The 24,236-nt window shown below is 38.4% G+C and overlaps 1 protein-coding gene across 1 annotated transcript; it reads left to right on the top strand.

The window, feature by feature from the left end:
• Positions 1 to 291: 291 nt before the first annotated feature.
• LOC131992390 (long-chain fatty acid transport protein 6) lies at positions 292 to 23,592 on the top strand. Its single transcript, XM_059357959.1, has 10 exons — positions 292 to 1,075; positions 5,965 to 6,168; positions 7,362 to 7,520; positions 7,821 to 7,945; positions 11,260 to 11,454; positions 14,004 to 14,094; positions 14,995 to 15,193; positions 15,452 to 15,549; positions 16,692 to 16,822; positions 16,900 to 23,592. Exons 1-10 carry the CDS (start codon positions 598 to 600, stop codon positions 17,074 to 17,076), a joined length of 1,857 nt encoding a protein of 618 aa, XP_059213942.1. The 5' UTR covers positions 292 to 597; the 3' UTR covers positions 17,077 to 23,592.
• The last annotated feature ends 644 nt before the right edge of the window (positions 23,593 to 24,236 follow it).

Here is a 24,236-nt window from a genome sequence, read left to right as displayed (position 1 = left end):
TGACTTCTTGCAATTGATGTTGGTCTGCTGTTATTGCACTGAAGAAAAAAAAGAAATCACAGTAAGTGGTTATTTTTATTTGCTTCAAACCTTTTGTATTCCATTTTATATTGTTATACATGCATTTGAGCATGAAATATGTTAAGTTACTGCATTGTAAACATATTTAAAATTGCAGTTTCATAATATCTGGTTAAGTGCACGCTCCTATATGTGGCCCTGTGGTAGTGTCCATGAAAAATAGGGTCGCCAAAGTTTACAATGGTAAAAATGTGGGTCCCTCAAGAAAAAGGTTGGGAATCACTGCATTAAGTCAACCACATATTCCCTCCCCTGTTGTGTCAATCCGGATGTTTTTTCTCACAGCTCTTACCGTAATGTCCACTATAGAGGCCCACGCGAATCGAGTTTGATCGTCTTTTTCGAAAACTGGCTTCACTGCTGTGCCCGCTGGCTTCCTGTGCTGCTGTTAAATTGCATAATGTGCAAGCTTTTAGACTGACTGCAGGTTTCCGGGAGGTGGGCGCGATTACTACCTGTGAGAGTATTTAAAGTTTTGGAGCACTTTTGTCAGGTGTGGGTTTTTTTTTCGTTACGATGATAACTGTGGTGTTTGCCAGCGTTTTAGCAGGAGTTGTGACTCTTTTTCTCTACCAGAGGTGGACTTATCCCTTCTTCTGGCTAGATCTGATTAATTACTTGAAACTACGGCGGTATAGTAAGACGTTGCGGGCTCGTATGCAACAAGGGATCATCACATACCTCGATAGTTTTCTCTACCAGGCGAGAAAGAACCCCAGCAAACCTTTCATTATTTTCGAAAACCAGACTCTGACATACCAGGATGTGGACAGGAGAAGTAACCAGATTGCGAACGCGTTCAAGTCGGAGGGCTCTTTGAAACAAGGAGACATTGTTGCCCTGATGATGGTCAACGAACCGGACTTTATCTGTGTGTGGCTGGGACTGTGTAAACTGGGCTGTCAAGTCGCCTTTCTTAACGTCAACATTAAAGCCAAATCTCTGCTTCAGTGCTTCCAGAGTTGTGGAGCCAGGACGCTTGTCGTTGGAGCAGGTATAGCACGTTTTCTTTTCATGCAGTTTGGGCGATAATAACTCATAAATCCTGTACTTAACCCATTTAATCCCAAATTTTCCCCAGACATGAAAATATCCAACTCATGTGTCACTTCTTTGAAATAATCAACCATTAGTTTAAACGATTTTCATGGAGAAATAGGTGGAAAAGTGTGTTGCAAGAAGTATTTTTGTGCATTTTTACACTGCACTTTTAAGATTTCATGCTCAAATGCACGTAGTTGTACTGAGGGCCACTTCAAGTGAGGGTGCCGGCGGTGTGCGGCCCCCAGGCCTCCAGTTGCCCACCCCTTTTGTAATCTAATCTAATCAAATCAAATCAAATCAAATGTATTTATATAGCACATTTCATATGTAAGGCGTAAACTCAATGTGCTTAAAGTAAAAATCATACACCAGCTCTTAAATTAAACTCTTATGAGCTATGTGTTATCATTATATTTGTCCAAACAAATGTACCTTTAGTTGTACCAGACATTAAAGTGAAGAAAGAAATCGAAGAAAACAATGGTCTAATAATATTTTTCATGACTGTATTTTTTTTTCGTCATTTGTGTCTTTTTATTCTTTTTTTTTTCATCTATTTTAGGTCTTTTTGTGTCTTCTGGCCATTTTACATCTACAGTCATAGAAACATTCTTGATAATAACCAAAATCATTATCAATAAAACCATGTTAAAATAAAATTCCACTATAAAATATAGCAGCTTAAAATCAGAAATACACAAGTTAAACAGTTTCCCTCAAAAAATAAACAGCAGCCACTCAGGGTAGTGTCTGTCATCGTTGCAGTGCATCGGACAAAGTTAACTGCATTACTGTGAATTAAACTATTGAATGCGTCTTTGCTTACCGGACACTGCAAAAACTGAAATCTAAGTAAGATGAAATATCTTAGATCAAGGGGATATATGCTGATTTTTTCTCTGATAAGATTCTTCTTATTCAGCATCTTTTATGTTCGACTGTTTCACTTGTTTTAAGTGTTTTGGTCCTTAATTATCTAAATCAGATATTACAGCTTGTTACTGAGATTTTATGACCTATACTGAGTAAATACATGCTTGAAACTAGATTATCAAAAGTTACAAAGCGGTTTCAGCAACACTTACAAGCATAAAACTGCTATTTCAAAGTAATCATTTCTTATTTCAAGCATAAATAAGAAATCATAACTTTGACATAATTTGACCTCTTCACATACTTAAAACAAGCAGCCAGATGGAATTAATTGTTTTATTATCAATGAAACAATAGAAGTGTGTATTGTTGTGTAGTATGTATGTAATTAACTAGTACATTGGCACAGAGCTGTAAATTGACACTTGATATTTAAACATTTAACATGAAACATTTAACAACAACAATTAAAAAATCACTTTTTATGAGTTAGAATACACTAATTCTAAGGTAATTTTGGGTTCGTTAAGATTAGATATTTTAACTTGTTTTGGAAAGTCTTGACAAGCCAAATTTTCTTGTTCCATTGGCAGATAATTTTGCTATTTTTAAGCAAAATACACCTCATTTTTGTACTTTTTTTCTTCTTTTTGAGAGGTGGCTTTTTGCAGTGTAGTTACGACATCCAATGAAAATATGCAACCAGAGATGCAGTCGGTTTAAAGTCGCCATTTGACGTTAATCCACAACAGCAGCTAGAGTCATCGAATTCTTCTACATCATTCTTCTGGAGGTGTTCGATTAAGTTTGTTGTCTTATATTCTGCGGAACACTAGTTTTACGAGCATTACAAGTGGCCATTGAACCTGTTGCTGTTGCAAGAGGGCAGTGGCGGTTCTACACAGGGGCCTACAGGGGCCACTGCCCCTGTGAAGAAGCCTTTGGCCCCTGCTGTGGCCCCTGTGTCAAATTGTTCAAACAATATCTCATTGTACACAAAAGGAACCCAGAATGTGTACATTGTATAATAGTTTAACTCTATGGAGTCTCATAGGGCTATTTTGTCCATTTTTGAATCCTTTTTATGTCTTTACGTGTCTTTGTAAGTCATTTTGTGTCTTTTTTTGGTCATTTGTGTCTTTTTGTGTCTTTTTTGTGTCTTTTTTTGGTAATTTTATGTCTTTTTTCGTCATTTTTATGTCTTCTGTGGGGTTTTTTTTGTTATTCTGTCCTCTAATTTTGTGTCTTTTTTCGTCATTTTTATGTCTTCTGTGGGTTTTTTTTGTCATTTTTATGTCTTTTTCAAGACATTCAAAGATTTTGAATGCTAATGTGCCCCTCTGATTAAACACTGGCCCCTCCTTGGCCCCCACAGTAAAACTGGTCTAGAACCACCACTGCAAGAGGGAAATACCTCAATAATACTGACGTTGTTGTACACTTCCTTTGCTAATGCCGTTGACTGCCTTGCTACTGAAGCGGCACGCAGCTGATGTATGTATGACATATAATGCAAACTAGTCATCGGAGAGGCTGCACGATTATGGGCAAAATAATAATCACAATTATTTTGATCAATATTGTAATCACGATTATTAATCATGATTATTCATCATGTTAGGGAAAACATCTGTAATTTTTATTGCACTACTTTTAAACAAACAACAGGAACTGTTTTTAGTGTGTACAGAGTGTCTGTCTGGTGCTTGTTGTAAACAAACAGAGATCGCTAAGTAAACACCTCCTGCAGCAGCAGCACATACACACTGTACTGCAACAGAGTTAACTGTTAGCCTGTTAGCAATTTGCAGATTTTAGATATGCATGAGAGCTGCATTTTAAAACTGTAATTTCCCAGCTTGGGATAAATAAAGTAAATCTATCTATCTATCTATCTATCTATCTATCTATCTATCTATCGCAGACGATCAGGTTAATTTAATCGTGGCAACCAAAATCGTGATTACAATTAAAATTCGATTAATTGTACAGCCCTAAGGAGCGCCACAAAGAGTGCCACTAGTTGTCAATTCCTGGTTAAAATATAGCTAAAACCACAATCCAACAACCTAAAAATGTGGCTGACAACTGGATAAAATATTTATAACAGCTTCCAACTGAAAACCGCAATACTGATGCATGCACAAAGAGGATATGAATTCATTGAGAAGTGACCCAATGAAAGTAGTTGGGAACAATTTGTATAAAATAAGTACTCAACTTCTCAAAAAATACAAGATAAATGTAATTGTTTTTGACATATTGTGGAAAACGTACATATCATAGGTTAAAGTGTGTCCTTTAGTCTTCAGCTGATTGAAAGAGGGTTTTAATTGTTTTAGAATCCCTGATTAATTGAACTAAACACTAAAACCTTGACTGATTCTACATAAGCTTGTAATGCTCAAGTTCTCAAAATGAACAAAGAGCTTCACCATACTAGTTTTCTCTTTATAACTCCAATGACTGTAATGCTTTAAATTCCATGGGTTATCTGTAGAATGTACTTATCTGTCCTTTGTTACACAATGAAAGTTAACATTACATGTCAGGTTCTCTATGGAATTTTTTTGACATGAGAAGTGGTATCATTATCAGTTGTTGGCTACTGATAGTTCTAGAGAGAGAGCAAAGTACCATACCATGACTTCTACATTTAGTAAGCAAACCAATGTAATGGAATAATATTCAGACCTCAATCAGAGTGATATGATTTAATTAAGTTTTTACCTAAATTCTTTCAAATTCATGGTACACTGCAAAAAGCCACCTCACAAAACAAGAAAAAAAAGTATGAAAATTTGTTGTATTTTTCTTAGTAATAGAAAAATTATCTGCCAAAGGAACAAGAACATTTGGCTTGTCAAGGCTTTCCAAAACAAGTAAAAATATCTAATCTCAATGAACCCACAAATACCTTAGAATTAGTGTATTCTAATTAATAACAAGCATTTTTCTTGATTCTAATGAAATACACGTGACCTATTTTCTCAATATGTTGAAAAATATTCTTGAATGTAATTGTAAATGCGAGAGCCATCATCTCGACATAATGATATGCATATGCATTATATTTCTTGAAACCAGCAAAGTCAGACTAAAAACAAGTGTACTTTTTTTGATATAGCTACAAATATTTCCATCTGGCTGCTTGTTTTAAGTATGTGAAGAGGTCAAATTATGTCAAAGTTATGATTTCTTAGTTATGCTTGAAATAAGAAATGATTACTTTGAAATAGCAGTTTTATACTTGTAAGTGTTGATGAAACAGCTTTGTAACTTTTGATATTCTAGTTTCAAGCATGTATTTACTCAGTATAGGTCATAAAACATCAGTAACAAGCTGTAATATCTTATTTAGATAATTAAGGAACAAAACACTTAAAACAAGGACCAGGTGGAGGTGGGCTGTCGGGGGTTTGCCAGCCACTCCCTGAGCAAAGCCTACGGCACACTAGTCATAATGGGTGTCAACCGTAGAAGGGCCATAGGCGACAATGTGGAGGCAGCAGAAAAAGCCTCCAGATGGCTCTGGTTGAAAAGGGGAGAGCAGTGGTTGTAGTGGGTGTAGCATGCCACTTAGACACAGGCCGAGATTTGATCAGCTCGGTCGGGTCACCTGGATGAGGGTGTCTGTTGCAAGACCCGAAACACCCAGTGAGTCTAGGATACAGCACTGATGATGTGTCCAAGTCTGTGCATCAGTAGATATATTGTTAATCTTACTTAGATTTCAGTTTTTGCAGTGTATGTAAATAATCATGGAAGGTGTTGACCACAACCTCTCACACATAATCACACCTGCTGTACAGTTGGACGATTAACAGAGTATAATTGAATCTGGTAAAACTATTTCTAAAATGACCACAGAGTGGATTGAACAGCTCTTTGTGTATGTTTTTTATTGACTTTGATTCTGTCTGATGAAGCAGCAGTGCACTTATCCCATTGTGTCTGTTGATCCAGATTTGGTGCGTGTGGTGGAGGTGGTGTTACCTGATCTGAAGAAGGACAACATGGCTGTATGGGTGGTGGATCACACTTCACCTTCTGAGGATTTTAGCACTTTACTAGATAAGGTGGAGCACATGCCTGGAGAAACCTTAAGTGACCTTCCTAAAGTTGACATCATGTCAAACTTTCTCTTCATTTTCACTTCAGGCACCACAGGTACTGTATTGTCTTCAGTCATTGTAAAAGCTACAGATAGCCACACAGTCCCATCCAGTAGAGATATTTAACTATGAAGCACAGAAAATATTACTTGACTCAACGAAATTTCAGAGTAGGGCTGCACGATTAGGGGCAAAATAATAATCACAATTATTTTGATCAATATTGTAATCACGATTATTAATCATGATTATTCATCATGTTAGGGAAAACATCTGTAATTTTTATTGCACTACTTTTAAACAAACAATAGGAACAGTTTTTAGTGTGTGTACAGAGTGTCTGGTGCTTGTTGTAAACAAACAGAGATCACTAAGTGAACACCTCCTGAAGCAGCAGCACATACACACTGTACTGCTACAGAGCTAACTGTTAGCCTGTTAGCTATTTGCAGACTGGACACTAAGGGGTTAACATCCCCTCTGGCTTTGCAGCTGGAAAAGACTGCTGCAGGAGGACTGTGCTGCTTTGACTCCTTCTTACTGGGGATTTCCACCGGCCGCAGAACGGCCGCGTATATACGGATGGCTCGATATGGTGCCGTTTTCGGCCCGGTAAGAATTGACGCTGGGCAGAGGACGGAGCAAACCTGTGGTGCAGGCGTTCTGCACCTGGTGGAAATCCCCAGTTCTTAACAAGCTGCCGGAGTAAGTATAAGAGTAAGAACGAGTCTCCAAAAGTCTCCAATAACTTCAGAAAAAGTTGTTGGATTGTCGCCAGTCGCTTTTGTGAAAGATTGTCACTAAGGGGGTCTGAAAAGTCGCTAAATATAGCAACAAAGTTGGTAAGTTGGCAACACTGCTTCGCCGGCTTTTACAAATGGCGCGTGTTGTTGTGGCGTCGAGTACTACGTCACATCCTGCTTAGCGATCGCTCGTTATTTATTTAGGCAGTTACATGAAACCTTAACTATGCGTTCGCCCCCTGGTGGTTGGTGGACTACTGGTGTAGAAAGTGCTTGATTAGATATGCAGGAGAGCCGCATTTTAAAATGGAAATATCGCCGACGATCAGGTTAATTTAAATGTGGCAGCCAAAATCATGATCACGATTAAAATTTGTTTTTATTGTGCAGCCCTGTTTCAGAGTTACAATGTCATAGACGTGCCCAGCAGACACCACTTTAAGTACACATAGAAAGATACAACATTTTGAATTGATCCTCTGTAACTGGTGCCCTTCCCTCCCAGGTCTCTCCAAGGCAGCCCGTGTAGGTCACATGAAAGCCATTGTGAGTATGGCCTTTTTTCAGATGTGTGGAGCCACATCTGATGACATCATTTACATCACTCTTCCTCTTTACCACATGTCTGCTTCCCTGTTGGGGATCGGAGGATGCATTCACCTTGGTAAGAACAGCTGTACTGCACAATTCCTGGAAGATTTGCCATTTCTATTCAATACATTATACAGTCCAGGGCAAATATTTGAGGAAACCAGCATGAGAGCGGATATCCTTTTTTTTGGCCTTTAAGGAATTCTCACTTCCTCACATACCAGGAGAAAACAGTGCAGTGGAAAATTCTCACTACAACTCCGATTATAGCTTGTGTTGACTTTTGTTCTGTAGTTTGAATCAGAAATGTGAATTTTTAAACTTAAACTTTTTGTTTTGCCATCTTCTTTCTTTCTCCTCCTTTGGATCACAGGTGCAACATGTGTGTTAAAAAAGAAGTTTTCTGCCAGTCAGTTTTGGAAGGACTGTGTGAAGCATAACGTGACGGTGGTGCAGTATATAGGAGAGCTCTGTCGATACCTGCTCCACCATCCCACAGTAAGACTGAACAAGCAATTATTTTTATCCTTAATGATAAAATTTGATTAGAATTGTAAATTAAACAATAGCTGCCTCAGAGGCTTCAGCATTTATTGCAGCCAATGATTATGATTTAATTATTATTGCTTGATAACAAATCTATTAGTGTTTTTAAGTGAGGGGCTAAATAGCTCTGTAGTATTTCATTAACCCATAAGAACCCAGACCTATTTATCCTTGAAAAAAATGATGGGGGATATACCAAGAGGACCACATAGAACACATTTATGATGTTTAAAAAAAAAATACTACCCCTAAATGTCAAAGATCTGTGATGTGACGTATATGTTACATTGGCAGTTATGGAATTTATATGCATGATATTTCTTATTTTAAAATAAATAAACTAGACAATTTTTTTGCTTACAGAAACACAAATTTGCCTTTTTCTTTGCATCTCCACAACATATGTCAAAATTGTCACAGGATAGGATAGGATTATTTTTTCAAAATATTTGGTCAAATGTACTTTAAATTGAACAGCAGAGCATATATTAATTTAAAATAATTTAAACAGTGAAAATAATTGAGTGGCCAATTACCATTTTTGTTATTGTGACAAATACGTCACATCAGATTTTCGATTTTTAGGTTGAAAGCCCGATGTGACGTCACAGCCATATTTTTGTTACTTGTTTTATATTAATTTGTTCAGGAAATATGGTAAAAACAGGTTAAATGCAATACAGGACATTAACAGATTAGAATTGTTAAATGGGTTAAAACTTAAACTAGTAACAAAAAAATAAACTTTTTGAAATTGGCTACTTTGTTCACATTTTTGTTTGCTGTCACAACCACATTTCATAGAAGACACGTCTTGTCAAAGTCACACAGTCTTACTTAGTGTCAGACACCAAACAGGACGAGGACCACAAGAGCGTCACGTTAAACAGTTTATTGAAGGATTTGGGGAAAGGGAGTGTATGGGTGTGAGTCCAGAGCTGAGAGGCGTCTCACTGAGATGGCGGGGTGGGTTCCAGAGCACACTCGATGATTGTCCGGAGTCACGGGGCAGAAGATGAAAGACGTAGTTGAGCAGGTCCGATATCACAGGTAGGAGTCAGAGGCGTATGAAGACAGGCAGGGTAACTGGTACTGGTTTGCAGACGATCTGACAAGGAGCTACTGAAAGCCAGGGCTTATATACAGAGGGTGATGAACAGGGAATGCAGTGCAGCTGGCAGGTTAATTAGTGCAGGAGTAGACACAGGTGTGGCTGATCAGACAGAGCTGAGACTGGAGCAGCAGCAATTAGCGCTGTTAACAGGGCAGAGAGAGAAAGCTCATGACACTTAGGGACTTAATGAGTTAAGGTGAAGCATAAAGCTGAATATGGGAGATTCTAGAACAAGTGTTAATTTTAGATCTTGTCCTTACAACTAGAGTTAAAGTCTGGTAGTCACTGAAATGATTCAACCTCAGATGACCGTTTTTTTAGACTTTATTTAACCAGGTTTGTCCCATTGAGATCAAAGACTGGGAATATTAGTGCTGGGTGGATGTAACCTCATGAAGCATCGGGGCTTTCCTTCTATTTGTGACACAGATAAATGTTCAACGCCCCAAAAATAAAGTGTCTAAAGTGTCTAAACTACCAGACGTCGGATGACGTCTGGTAGTTTACAATTATTGCAACATCTTGCTTTATAGTCTCAGTCTCATACATGTTCAATAAAGGTCCAAGAAGGTGACTTAATTTTTATGCAATAATGTTCTTGTTACCTCCACCAAGGAGGTCATGTATTTCATAAAAGAAATGCTGCAGAAAATCTCCATATTGCCTTTGCACAGTATTATATTCATCAGAAATTCTATGGTACCCTCTAACCCTCTTGGTGTGCATTGCCGGATTAACCCCAGAGTAAAAATGAGCTTGAAACGCCACTGACCGCTCACTTCACAAAGTTAATGGAAATTAAAAAGTAATTTGTGTATCTGGCCCCTGATGTGAATATGCTCCAAAATGTAATGGATTTTTTGTTGGCCCATGCTACAACCTTGCACATTGTTCTGTAATCCTGCTAACAAATGGAACAACGGCAAAAAAAAATACCTCTTTGATGGAGGTGATAAAGTACAAGGTTTTGACTCAAGGGTCTCTCTGCAAAACAAAAATGGTTAACAATGTAGTGATGATTTTATGGTGTAAATGAGCAAACGAGTGACAAACCCAGCTGACATATAGTATAGCGAGTGGCCCAGTGGTGATAAAATTGAAACATAATTAATTCATTTTCTGAGGAATTTGAGGCCAATTTCTAAACCTCAATTTTTATCTTCCCCCAGCCTTTAATTTGTATGTGTCACAGTATCATGTTTAAGACGTTTCAGTGTGGTTTTAGAGCTTTACTTAGCACAGAAACTGGTCTCCTCAAAGTAGACAATTACCTCCTTTTAGCAACTGACAGGGGGAGAGTACAATTTTAATTATTTTAGACCTGAGGGCAGCTTTTGACATAGTAGACCACGCCATCATAATTGACCATCAAAAATCATATTCTTCACTACTCAAAACAATTGTTAACAAAATAGGAAGAGGGGTCGTAATGGTAAAAAGAGTGATAAAAATTATACCCCAAGATATCTTCAAGCAAGTTGCAAATTAGTTTTGGTGCAGCTAGATTATTGTTTTCCGATTTGGTCTAGTGCTTAAATTAAAGATTTAAACAAATTGCAAGTTGCCCAAAATGAAGCAGCATGCTGTGTCTTACAGTGTTCCTATAGAACAAATGTGAAATATTCCCATATCTTTCTAGATGTTCTTCCCATATTTGAAATTTACTGTTCCCTCTTATCCCAACTTATCTTATCCCCATGTGTCACTTATCTTGAGCATTAGATACATCACTGTTTAGCATCAAAAGTTTAAAAACTGTCAACCCATTGACATAAAGGCGCATAATGTGGCAATTAAGATTTCCTCCAGTGATATTGAGGGTGAAACAAGCATTGATGCCTTGGTATTGTGTGTCCATCATCACCAATTAATATCTACAGCAAATTTGATTGAAAACTGTCCATTTGTAGATATAACTTTTTGACACTTTTACATCTCCCTAGCAGTTTTCACTGCCTCCAGCGTTTGTGCAAAGCAAGCTAAACACATCCCAGACCCTTCTCTGCACAGGACACACAGAGATTCATGCAATATTAATATTCTCATCCGATTTTGAACAAGCCTGTACATAAGTATTATTTCCCAGAATATAGAAATACTCCTTCATAAAGTGAAACGCTGTTGTTTAATCCAAGTATTTTCCTGCCTCAAGGTCCCAGAGGAGGGAGCCCACCGTGTTCGGCTGGCAGCAGGAAGCGGTCTTAGGTCAGACGTGTGGAAGCAGTTTGTCAAACGTTTTGGGAGGATCAAGATTAGAGAGGGTTATGGCTTGACTGAGGCCAGCATCGGCTTCCTCAACTACACCGATGAGGTTGGACCAATTGGGAGGGCAAGCTATTTCAACAAGGTCAGAAATAAAAACCGTAATGTTTCCTATCGAACGCAGATTTATTCCTTACACTGACTCCTACATTTGAGTTGAGGATGTCTCTGACTACATACAGACACAAAGTCAAGCATGTTAATTATATCAATGTAGAGACATTTCAAAGTAAAAGTCTGACATGTCTACTGTGAAATGGCTGTGAAATTTCTTTTCGGATTTAAAGTCATTTCAAAATATGCAATTTTCATTTTGGAAGGTCTCCTAATCAATACAACAAAAGTACTTGAGTACGGGAGAACACCAGATCCCGTGATAAACTCTGTGTATAAAGTAAACAACAGCAACAACAAACAGCTTACTTTGCTTCCCAACATGGAAGATCTGTTGATGTGACCATCTATCCTTATAAAAAAGAATGTGTTATGTCATAAATGATTGTATGCTGTTTAGGGTTGTCACGATACTAAAATTTTCAATTCGATACTTGATACCACAACGATAAGACCCCAAAATTATTAACAAGAAAAATGCATTAACCACAGGTTAAATATTTATAATAAAAAAAAGTTGTGCAAAAAGAAACTGCAACTATGATAACAATCTTCAGTTCTGAGTTAGTGCAAAAAATAAATATAATAAACAATAACAATTAGAACAATATTTTGAGGTTGTATGCTGTGCACAATATTAGGCAAGCTTGATAATTCGACTTTTCTCTGCTTCATTCTGGGACGTCAAGAGAGAAAATAACACTTTTCAGTCACCAACATTTATGTAAACTTATTAACTCTATGTAGCCTGGGTATACCCAGACTGCCTTGCGCGCTCAAATTTAATTTCGAACTGCGAAAGGGTCTGGAAACTAGGAAGCATTCTTAGCCCTGTTTTAGGGATCCAATCACAGAGCGGGAAGGGACGGCAAGACGATGACGCGTACTTCTCGGCACTTGGAAGCTTGTAGTTTTCCGGATCCAACATGGCTGCTGCAGACGCGAAATTATCTTTAGCTGTAGATGGTGTTTAAATAGTTTAGAGCGAAAGTTGAAAGGCGAAAGGTCTCTCGGCGGCTCCGCTGTCCCCCGGCTCGGAGCGAGATCACCGCTAGCGCCGGTGATTAGCGCCGCACCGGCGGTCTCGCCGGTGATTAGCGCTGAGCTGCCGAGACCGCTGGTCACCGCCGATGATCTCGCTCCGAGCCGGGGGACAGCGGAGCCGCCGAGAGACCCGCAGCAGCTTGTTTATTGCCCATAAAATCAGTGGATGTGGCTGAATGACATGAGGGGGAATAAAGGGTGAAAATAAATAATCTTGCAGAAAGCGAGAACTGGCGGAGCAAAGCAGCAAACAACACTCTCTCACAGACACACACACAACAAACATCCATTTCTGTTGCTCTACTACGTCATCTGGTATAACTGATCTGATTGGCTAAGAGCTACCTACAGACGCTTTTGATAGACATTCTAAACGTCCAATAAACGGCTCTGGAGGATCGTAAACCACACCTCCTCTACGGAGAAATCCATTGCTCGTTGCCAGACTAGACCTCATTTGAGAATAGTCTGGTGTTAGCCAGGCTAAACTCTATGCTTATGTACACTGACACTGTGTCAATAAACGTAATATGGGCATACTACGTGCCTGATTTATTATTTTTTTTATTTACATTGTTTATAATCATTGACGTGACGTCAGCCTTTCATTGCTAGCTGCGGCTAATGGCTAATAATAACACGGCTAACATTAATGTGGGCCACGGGCCAGGATAACATCAGTAATAGGTCAGTTTGAAACGAAAGACACTAACCTGTCGAAACTCGATACTTTTAAAAATGAGTATCGTATACGGATACGTTTTGGTATCGATACTTTTTTGAGTATCGATACTTTTAACAACCCTAATGCTGTTCCACTTCAACAGTCAGTCTCTTGTCGTCCATGTCGCCAATCCTCTGAGACCCTTTGATTGATTGCTGATCTGGTGCCCCCGGTCAAGACGTAATTTTGATGTGAAGTAGTTTTAGGCTGCATGAACTGCGTATTGTGTTTTATTTTGAAAGGGGGCCGAAGTGTATTAGGTTAATTCTGTGTCCGATTTCCTGTCTGGTGCGATCTGCTCTGTTGAGCTTGATGTGGTTTAGCAACGGCTCGCGGAAAAAATAGAAATGATTTATTTAGTTTTGGTTAGTTTGGATTAGATTACATTATTTTAGATTAGATTAGTTTCATTTAGTGTAGTTTGATTGGATAGAATATACTAGATATAACTAGTTTTAATTAGATTGGATTAGTTTAGTTTAGATTAGATTAGTTTTAAAATCCTTTTATCTTTTTCTTTGAAGAACAAAGGGTTAACTCATGTTTGGTGTTTGTTCATTTTGTTCCCATCTCCCTATATGCAGTGAATCAGAAACAATGCAGTGACCCCAAATTAGTGTCCCCACCACTTTTCCAAATCAAAATTACACCCTTGGATGAAATGTATACATACTGACTGTTTATACCGGTGAGCTAGTGGTCAGTGACTCACCAAGTAACAACTTGTTTTTTTGTTGTTGTTGTTGTTTTAGCTTTCTATGCCCTTTGAGCTTCTGAGATATGATCCACAAACATACGAGCCGGTCCAAACAGACGCTGGAAGATGCATACGAGCACAAATAGGTAAATGAATCACACACCAAGTCCTCAAACATGGCAGTCGGTAAAGCTGCATGTAGGGCTGCACGATTATGGCCAAAATGATAATCACGATTATTTTGATCACTATTGTAATCGCGATTATTAATCATGATTATTCATTATGTTAGGGAAAACATCTGTATTTTTATTGCACTACTTTTAAACAAACAATAGGAACAGTTTTTAGTGTGTGCACAGAGTGTCCGGTGCTTGTCGTTAACAAACAGAGATCACTAAGTGAACACCTCCTGCAGCAGTAGCACATACACACTGTACTGCTACAGAGCTAACTGTTAGCCTATTAGCAATTTGCAAACTGGACGCTAAGGGGTTTACTGGGAGAGACTGCTGCAGGAGGACTGTTCCACTTCGACTCGTTCTTACTCTTCCTAAGTTAAGACGAGTCTCCAATAACAGCAGAAAAAGTTGCTGGATTTTTCGCCAGTCGTTTTTAAAAAAAAAAAGTCGCTAAGAGGGTCTAAAAAGTCGCTAAATATAGCAACAAAGTTGCTAAGTTGGCAACACTGCTTCGCCGGCTTTTACAAATGGCGTCCAGTACTACGTCACATCCTGCTTAGCACTCGCTCGTTATTTATTTAGGCAGCTACATGAAACCTTAACTATGCCTTCGCCCCCTGGTGGTTGGTGGACTACTGGTGTAGAAAGTGCTTGATTAGATATGCAGAAGAGCCGCATTTTAAAAGAGCCCTCATTGTCAGTCGAACTGTGGCCAAACAAAAACTGAAAAAACAAAAATGTGACAACGATCAGGTTGATTTAATCGTGGCGGGCAAAATTGTGATCATGATTAAAATTCGATTAATTGTGCAGCCCTAACTGCGTGTGCATGTGTCCATTAAAACAGCCTGTTTCCATGTACAGGAGAGGCAGGGATCCTGGTAGCTCCCCTGACAGCTATGAACCAATTCTTGGGCTACGCTGGGAACCAGGTCCAGTCTGAGAAGAAGCTGCTCAGGGGCGTGTTTAAAGATGGGGATATTTATTTCAACACTGGAGACCTGCTGCTCCAAGATGATAGGGACTTTCTTTACTTCCGTGACCGGGTCGGAGACACCTTCAGGTACCGTTACTGTCTGCATCAGTAAAACTGTGATACTGCAACCATACTGAGGTACTCCATTTGGCAAGTTCTGTGATAATTAGGATTCACTATTGTAATGTTGTGTTGGTGTCATATTAAATTAAATTGAATTAATTGAATTAATTTTACCCAGAATCACAAGTGAATTATTAATTTGTTATAGCACTGCTGGCTGTGTAAATACTGTTGCTATGAGGTTCACAGAAATACATCTAACTCCATACTTGTGTCCTACAGGTGGAAAGGAGAGAATGTTTCCACCACAGAGGTGTCAGAGGTTTTAGGGCTTCTTGATTTTATCCAGGAGGCCAACATCTATGGAGTCACCGTACAAGGTCTGTGGAATCTAAGTGTTGACGATGACAATGTTGAGCCAGATTTCTTTCTACAAGGTCCCATGATCAATTTTGTAATTTATTTATTTCAAAAACAGGGACAGCACACAATAAGACATTAATCTTGTACAAAAAGAGAATATGCATTGTGCCAGGTTCTAGCAGATTGCTATTTTTTCCACCTTTAGTCCTTGGGCAGGTTGATGGAATAATACATAGAAAATTAGTATTAAAAAAAGTTACAATTACAGAACAAGGCAAAGAGACAATATATAAAATAGTTAAATAGAAACAAGAAGCAAGATTCAACAGGACAGGACAGGCTGCCCCCCAACACACACACAATTCATAAATGTGTACACTCTTGTTTTGACAGTAGCCCACGCTTAGCAAGATGTGAGAAGGCATGGGGACTTTTACATGAAATAATGTCTGTTGGCAAAGTATTCCATTGAGTCATTGCAATGCAAGAAAATGATGACTTCCCAAATCCAGTTTTGCAATGGGGTACACTACACTCACCCCTTGTAACAGATCTTGTTGTTCTTGTTGACTTCTCAGAATAGTAATATATTTTTCAAGGGGGGAGCTGCAGCATTGTGAATCATTTTAAAAAGTAAGCAGACAGCTTCAGATGTCGACAAATTTAATGGACCACATCGTGGGGTATTTTCTCGTAGTATAGGCCATTTGAACCTTTTTTTTTAAAAGTTGCCTTTAGTTAAGTTCAGCTGTTCAGCTGTAGTTTCAGGCTAGAAAGGTTCACATGCTGGGCCAGTTTGGATGAAAACTATGGCGGTATTAATGTGTGTGTGAATGGGTGAATGAGCACAGTCTATAGTGTAAAGCGCTATGAGTGGTCGCAAAGTGACTAGAAAATCGCTATATAAGTGCAGGTCCATTTACCATTAACAACAACACCAAGAGCGGTTTCCTAGGAGCAAGATTGAAATAATTAAAACTTATGACCTTACATAAGCATGTAACAGTTTACCTTTTTTAAACAATTAAGATGTCATAAAACAAATTGATCATAAGTGTTGGCCAAACTTTGGAAAAGCCAGCAGGTTCTCCTACTTAACAATTCTCAAGATTGCTCTTGTGACATTCAGTATGTGACTTTTTCCAATGTGTGTATGCAGGATATGAAGGCCGGGCAGGTATGGCTGCTATCGTCTTAAAAAAGGATCACAAATTAAATGGAAGAAAAATCTACAACCATTTAGGCAAAACACTTCCAGCATATGCCTGGCCGTGGTTTCTCAGAATACAGGTAAGTCAAGCAGATATGTTTTTTTACCTTTAGTAAGTATTATGAAGTGTGGAATTATATTGTCCATTTGTTTTTAGACCTCTTTGGATGTGACAGAGACCTTCAAGCAGCAGAAGGTGAAGCTGGTCCGAGAGGGTTTTAATCCAGACGTCACCCAGGATCTTGTGTATTTCTTAGATGTCTCTCAGAAGAACTATGTTCTCCTGACTGCATGTCTGTATCATGACATTGTGTCTGGAAATATCCATTTATAAACATTTTAGGAGAAGTGAACATAGGAGTAGAGAGAGTTATCACAGTAACAGAAGAAAAAATAACCCATGTGTTACAGTTCCATTCGTATGTACTTAAAATCGGCTTTGTGTTCCCAACATTTTTGAATGAGAGAGAATTTAAATATTCAACGATGTGACCAAACTTGCATGAGAAGTTTCGGATACTTCAGATAGTGAGCAGAGTAGGTTTATAAGTATTATGTTTTTGTAAGAACCCTCATTGCATGTGGACATTTTGAAAAATGTAGTAACATTTATAGTATGAGCATTTCCACAGCATTAATTCGATTGATCATGCCATTCTCACCACTTTGCACCTTCTCTTTTTACAGAAATATTGTTTTTATTCATCCATTTCCACAGGAGTCTGCTAAACAGTAGCCCTCAATACTCTGTGAATGTTTCAGAGCAATGTGAAATTCTTACTAAATTTATACTTAAACTTTTTTATATATATATATTTTGTACAGTATTTTTCACAAGCCATGAGAGCCTGAAGTCAGATAAAATTAAGGCATTGTGATAAATGCATTATGTCAGTTGATATCCAACATGTATTCATACCTAATAACAATAAAAAAAAATAATACATTTTATTTATGGGCGCCTTTCACATCACTCAAAGTGACCTTAAAAACATAGCAAAAACCATTAGATAAAAACAAGAACACAATCAGCTACAAAAAAACAAACAACTACATAAAAACAATAAACAGAGCAGAAGTGAAAATGGAAAGTCAAACAGAAAAAGCTAATCTAAACAAGTGAATTTTGAGCTGTGATTTGAAGGTGGAGAGAGAGGTAATAAGCGTGTTTCCATTAGGTACTTTTCCTTCTAGTGAGCAGCTATGGGTGTGGCTTGGGGGAGAGGATCCACCCAGGATCCTCCCAACTCCAATGGTTAGCGGCTCAGGTAGCGGCTCAGAAAGTACCTGCTCAGTGGGTACTTTTCTGAGCCGTTACTGAGCCGTTAATGAGCAAAATTGAGCGGCGATTTCGTGCATGCATAATTCATTTGCACACTGGACGCTGAGGGGGTTAGTGGCTCCTGCTCTGCTGACTGCAGCTGGGAGAGACTGCAGCTGGGAGAGACTGCAGTGGGAGGACTGGGACACTTGTGTGTGCTTTGTGATAGTGCTACTCGTTAAGAGTAGGAACGAGTCTCCAATAACACCAGAAAAAGTCGCTAGATTTGTTCCTAGTCGCTTTTTGAAAAAGAGTCGCTAGAGGAGTCTGTTGTCACATTGAACCCCGTTGGTTTGCCGCTATAAAAGTGCAGATGGGAACTAACTAGTGGGCGGAGCCAAAACACTCAGCCGCTTTTTCAAAAAAGCACTAGGAAAGTACTCAATGGAAACATGCCTATTGTCACCGATGGTTTGTGGGAGAGAGTTCCAGAGCCCGCCGGCTGCACGGCTAAAAGCTCTTGAGCCCTTTGAAGAGAGTCAGTCAGGAGGAGCATGGAGGAGGAGGATTGGAGGGTCCTGGACGGTGTTGAGGTGTGGAGGAGATCAGAAAGGTACAGAGGTGCAAGGTTATGTAGAGTCTTTTTTGTAATCGATGCGGTATTTGATAGGTAGCCAGTGCAGTTGTAGGAGGACAGGAGTGATATGATTTATGAATGGGTTTCTGGTGATGATCCGGGCCGCTGAGTTCTGGACTAGCTGAAGTTTATGGAAACGCATGAGAGGTAGACCACAAAGAAGGGAATTGCAGAAGTCTATGTGGGAGGTGACCAGGGCGTTGACAAGGATGGAGGCACTGTTAGGTGTGAGAGACGGATGGAGATGGTCGAAATATGTCGGAAATATGCTGATCAAGTGATATTGTTGATGTGAGAGTCAAAGGAAAGAGTGCTGTCAAGGATGACACTCAGGCTCTTTACTCAGGGGGAGGGAGGGATTTTGGAGTTGTCACTTGTTATTGTGATGTTATCAGACTTGGCCAGAGTGGATTTGAAGCCAACGAGGAGAACTTCAGTTTTATTGCTATTGAGTTTGAGAAAGTTATGAGTGAACCAGTATTGAGGAGGGATGAGGGTGGAAGGACCAAGTTTGGCTTGGAGGAGAGATAGAGCTGGATGTCATCAGTGTAGCAATAGAAGTGAATGCCAGATTTCCTGAATATATGACCGAGAGGGAAGAGGGAGATAATGAAGAGGAGAGGGCCCAAGACAGAGCCCTGAGGAACGCCGGTAGTGACTGGGGTGGCCTGAGATCTGAAGTTTTTAAGTTGGACAAACTTAGTGTGACCCGAGAGATATGACTTAAACCAGGTGAGAGAGGTGCCGGTGAAACCATGAGTGTGAACCATGATATGAGCGATGGTGACGAAGGCAGCACTGTGGTCAAGGAGGATGAATATGGTTAATAGTCCAGAATCGGCTGCCATCAGGAAATCATTTATGACGGTTACCACTGCTTTCACAGTACCGTGTATGGGACGAAAACCAGACTGGAATACTTCAAACAGATTATTGTGAGAGAGGTGAGTGTGATCCTGAGCTGCAACTACTCTATCAAGTGTTTTGAGAAAAATGGTAGGTTGGAGGATATCAAGGTTATTGTGATCAGCACCAGGTTTTGTAAGTATAGGAGTTATTGCAGCTGTTTTGAAGGATGCTGGAACAAGACCGGAGGTGAGAGAAGACTGGATGATCATAGTTATTGGCAAGATCATCCAGGATGGTATGCAGCCCATCTTTGTAGAGGGAAACCAGTTCATTGGGAGTGGATAATTTGTCTTTACTGGGGAGGTTGTCAAGTCTATTCATGAGAGTAGGTAAATCAATGTTCTTGATGTTACGGAAGCAGATGGAACGAGGTGGGTTGGTAAGTGGGCACTGAATGACACAAGCTTATGGTCGGATATGGACAAATCTGATGGAACACAGTGAATAGGGGTGATACCAGAGCAGCAGATGAGATCAAGAATGTGGCTTTTGGTGTGAGTAGGAAAGTTAATAAATTGTTGTATTTCAAAACTGTCAAGGCAGGATATGAAATAACTTGTCAGTGGGCTTGTGGTGTTTTCCAAGTAAATATTAAAATCACCAAGCAGGAACAAACAAACACAGCAGTACAGGTCTCTCAGATAGCAGAGAGCAGCAGCAGTGATACAGGTGATACACACTCCCTGGATAAAACAGCTTTTATAGACAATGTATACAGCCATCTTTTGGGGGTGGGGGAGGTGTGATGATGTTTCCTAACCAGTGACCGTGCTCTGTGCTTACTGGTCAGTTGTCTCACCACAACTTAAATAACCTTAACGTTGTCAAAACTATTTTTTATAATCAACATTTATTGTTGTTAATTAATGTTGTGGAAATGTATCATATGACCTTTTAGAGAACCAGTAAATCTACTCCCCTTTAATGTGTTTTTCTCTTTTCTTAAGGCCTTTATTGATGACTGGCCTTTTAATTTGTGTGTGGACTTTTTTTTTTGAGAATTTATGCTATTTACCTTCCCAATGCTTGGGAGAAATTAAAGTTTTAATAATGAGAGATATATATTTATACTTCTTAAGTATAAATTCTTAGGTATAAAGAGATAGCAGAATTAAAAATGGAATACTTTTTCTCCTAGTAGCGTTACAGCAGCAGATTTAAGTTCAAAACTTGGAACCTTAGCATAAAATTCATTGTACACACAACAATTTTGCAACTTCAAACAACATTTTAGTGAAACTTAGTCAGTTTCATTTTTGGAAGGGAATGTTTTTACACTATACAAAAATGTCAATAACTTTAAAAAACTTTTATGGGCTGCAGTTCAGTTTTTGTGAAATATTCCGAAGCTTTGAATTAGTTATGTCAGTCATTTGATGAATATAAATGCAATATTCTCAAATTAACATTTCTCATCCAAAATGGTTTAATTAATTTCTGGGATCTTTTTTATGATGGTGTTTAGTATAGTAACGGTCCAGCTGTAAAAGCTAACCTCAGGACAGCACGTAGCTTAGTGATGTCTGGCCCAGTGGAAATGTCTTTCAACTCATATTTTATCAAGTTTGTAGCCTAACATCTTTTTACCTGAACATGTAAGTGTTAATTAAGTTGAATTTAAGTTAAGATAAGAGATTCCTTTATTAGTCCCACAACAGGGACATTTTCAGTGTTACAGCAGCAAAGTGTATAGTAAACATAGAAAGAAGCTTCAGTAAAATAACAATGCAATGTAAACCAGAAGAAATGTAAAAGTATTGAACATTTAAATGAGAAGACATTTAAAAAAGTATTTACAATTTAAACAAACATAAAAATTAGGAACATTGTATACGATATAGACAGATAACCAGTTTAAATTGCACCATTACACAGAAAAATATTTATATTGCACAGTGGAATGATAATACACGTGATTGACTTTTTTTGAGTTCACTGTATATTGACAAAAATAAACATTTGATTCATGGCATATCTTTTGTTTGTACAACATGAAACATCTTCTGCATATTGTTTTACAAATTGTCTATATCTCACTATGTCTCTGATGGAAGAGGGTTCTAAATGTTGCATTGAATATATCCATCAAAAAGGGGATTGTACAGATTTAGAATTGATATTGACTATACTTGCACTTTATGTGAACTACAAAAAAATAAATTATCTGTCATTTCTTATCACTATTTTTATTTATTTAACTGCAACAACAGTTAGCAGAGAGGTTGCCCACTGATCCCTGGCCATGGCAGCCTACATGTCGAAATATCCTTGGGCAAGATACTAAACCCCAAATTGCTCCCGATGCTGCGTTCATCTGTGTGTGAAGGAATTCCTGATGGTGGCAGGTGGCACCATATAGGGGTAGCATCCACCACCAGTGTGAATGTGTGTGTGAATGGGTGAATGAGTGCCGTCTGTAGTGTTAATCGAGTCAATTTACTATCAGACCATTGACCATAGACTGTATATACAGTGCACAGAGCCAGGTGTGTATAACAAAAAGAACCCGCAAAAAGAAGGACATGCAGAGGTTTTATCCTGAGCCGAGGATGACATGACTGGTGGGCATAAAAGTGGTGATCTTACACAGTCCTTGAGTAACAAATTAATTTCTAAACAGTATTTTGTTTTGACAGTAACCTAAAAATTAAAAAGGAAAGTCTCTGAAAGAGGGAGGAGACAGAAAGAAAGCAGGGTGTGTTGAAGAAAACCTGCTAGTAGCGAGCAGGCTAGGTCCTCAGAGTCAGTAGCCACGGCCTTTCTCAAACGGAAAAGAGCTTCGCTCTTGTCAGGCTTAACACACTCAGGGTTTTCACAAACCCCACTTTCTGGAATAGACCTCTGGACTCTTGTGAATCTTGACACATTTTGGGCAGATTAGACAATGTACATTCAAGTTATGCTTCCTGTTCAAGCTTGCTTCGCTATTGGGTTGACCTCTTGAGACTCTCGGTAACACTTTACCTAGGTATCCAGCGACAGATCATAGAGTATTTGTAACATTTCAACAACTTTTAAGTTTTGCTGTTCCTGTTGATCGCATTATCAACTGAACAGATTATATGTGATAGTAAATGAACATACCTACATTTTCTCAGAACTATTTTGCTGAACTTGAAGTACTCACTCAACCTGTGCTTTACAGATGTTAAATGATACATATTGAACACACAATCAGCTTTGTCAAATCAACAAAATCAGAATATATGTAGCTGAATTTTTAACAAAGGAAACCTCAACAGTGATCTCCCCAGGTACAAACAATTTATTAAATGTCTGACCAGGCTCTGTAAACCTGTTGTGAAGACATCAAAGAAGTGGGCCAGCGAGGCTGTGGAGGATCTTTAAGCATGTTTGGACTGTACTGACTGGGATGTTTTGAGGTCTGCTCCTGACAGTCTGGTTGTGTTAACAGAGGCCGTGGCATCATACATCAGCTTCTGTGAGGACAGCTGTGACCCATGTTGAGAAATGCATTGAGGAAACCTTTAAAATGAAATGATCTGACTCCAACACAACTTAGCTATTTCTCTGCGCTGATCGTTTGATGGGGAATGATGAGCAGGAGACGTCCGAGTTCTCAGTTTCACTTAATTTTATTACAATACGTCAAGAATGCAGTTACAGAGTCTCTGGGTTCAATCTACACATCCCTGACATGACATTAGGCTGGTCAGTTCATGGAGGTTGGACCAAGTATCATTTCCCTAAAACCCAGTTTTATAGCCTACACTGAAAAAAGTGCTTTTGACCCTTAGTAAATGTTACATATATTATTTTAGCATATTTTAATAGAAATGATGTGTTATTTAACCCCACTTATAAAATACCTGTAATTTCAACATATATTGTCAGAATTATGACAATCTTATTTTATTTTATTTAATGTAGCTCGAAAAAATTAATTCCTTCCAAATTTAAATTTTTTTTTGCCAGTTTAGACTGTTCATTCCATCCTTATGATTCTGGTTGACATAATCTGAGCAGTGTGTTTCTGCTTTCTTGTGTTGTATTATTTGTATCATATTAAAGTTGGTGGTCTACACATCTTGTGGTTCTCTGTCATTTATGATAGCTAAAACATATTTAATTAGAATCAACTTAATAAAAACATGTACAATTTAAACATTTTAAATGATTTGAAAGAGTACACTATATTTTTTTTAAACACAATTTATTTAAGTTAATTTAAAGTGGGTTTAATTGGATTTACTAAGAAAAGTTGAGTAAAATGAACTCAAAATAATTGAGAAAGAATTACATAATATCATCATATCATTTTATCATTTTTTTAAATTTACTTAAAATGTATAAGTCCAGTCAACATAACAAAAATATCTAGATTCAGATAAAAGTATTTCTAGCAACCACTTGTCATAATAAAATTATGTTCATTCAACAAAACATTTTTTGAGTGTAACAATGTTTACTAAGAATGTAAGTTGAACTCTTCCTCAAAGGTGCCACCTTTGAATCCGTTGATTTGTCAGTTTATTGCATACGTGGACACGTCATGTCACCAAGCAGAGAAGACAGTTATCTTTCTGCTCAGCACATCATGTCTGTGACCTGACCTGTTCCCAAAACATTTAAAACACAACCTCCTTGTTGTGTCCTTGTGCCTTGTTATGACTTGCAAAGATATTATTGGAGACACAGATTTTGCAATGTCCACTTAAAATCTAAA

The sequence above is a fragment of the Centropristis striata genome, chromosome 19 (assembly GCF_030273125.1).
Source record: "Centropristis striata isolate RG_2023a ecotype Rhode Island chromosome 19, C.striata_1.0, whole genome shotgun sequence".
NCBI classification, from domain to species: Eukaryota; Metazoa; Chordata; class Actinopteri; order Perciformes; family Serranidae; genus Centropristis; species Centropristis striata.
The sequence above is the reverse complement of the archived record's forward strand: the minus strand, read 5'-3'. Positions and strand labels throughout refer to the sequence as shown.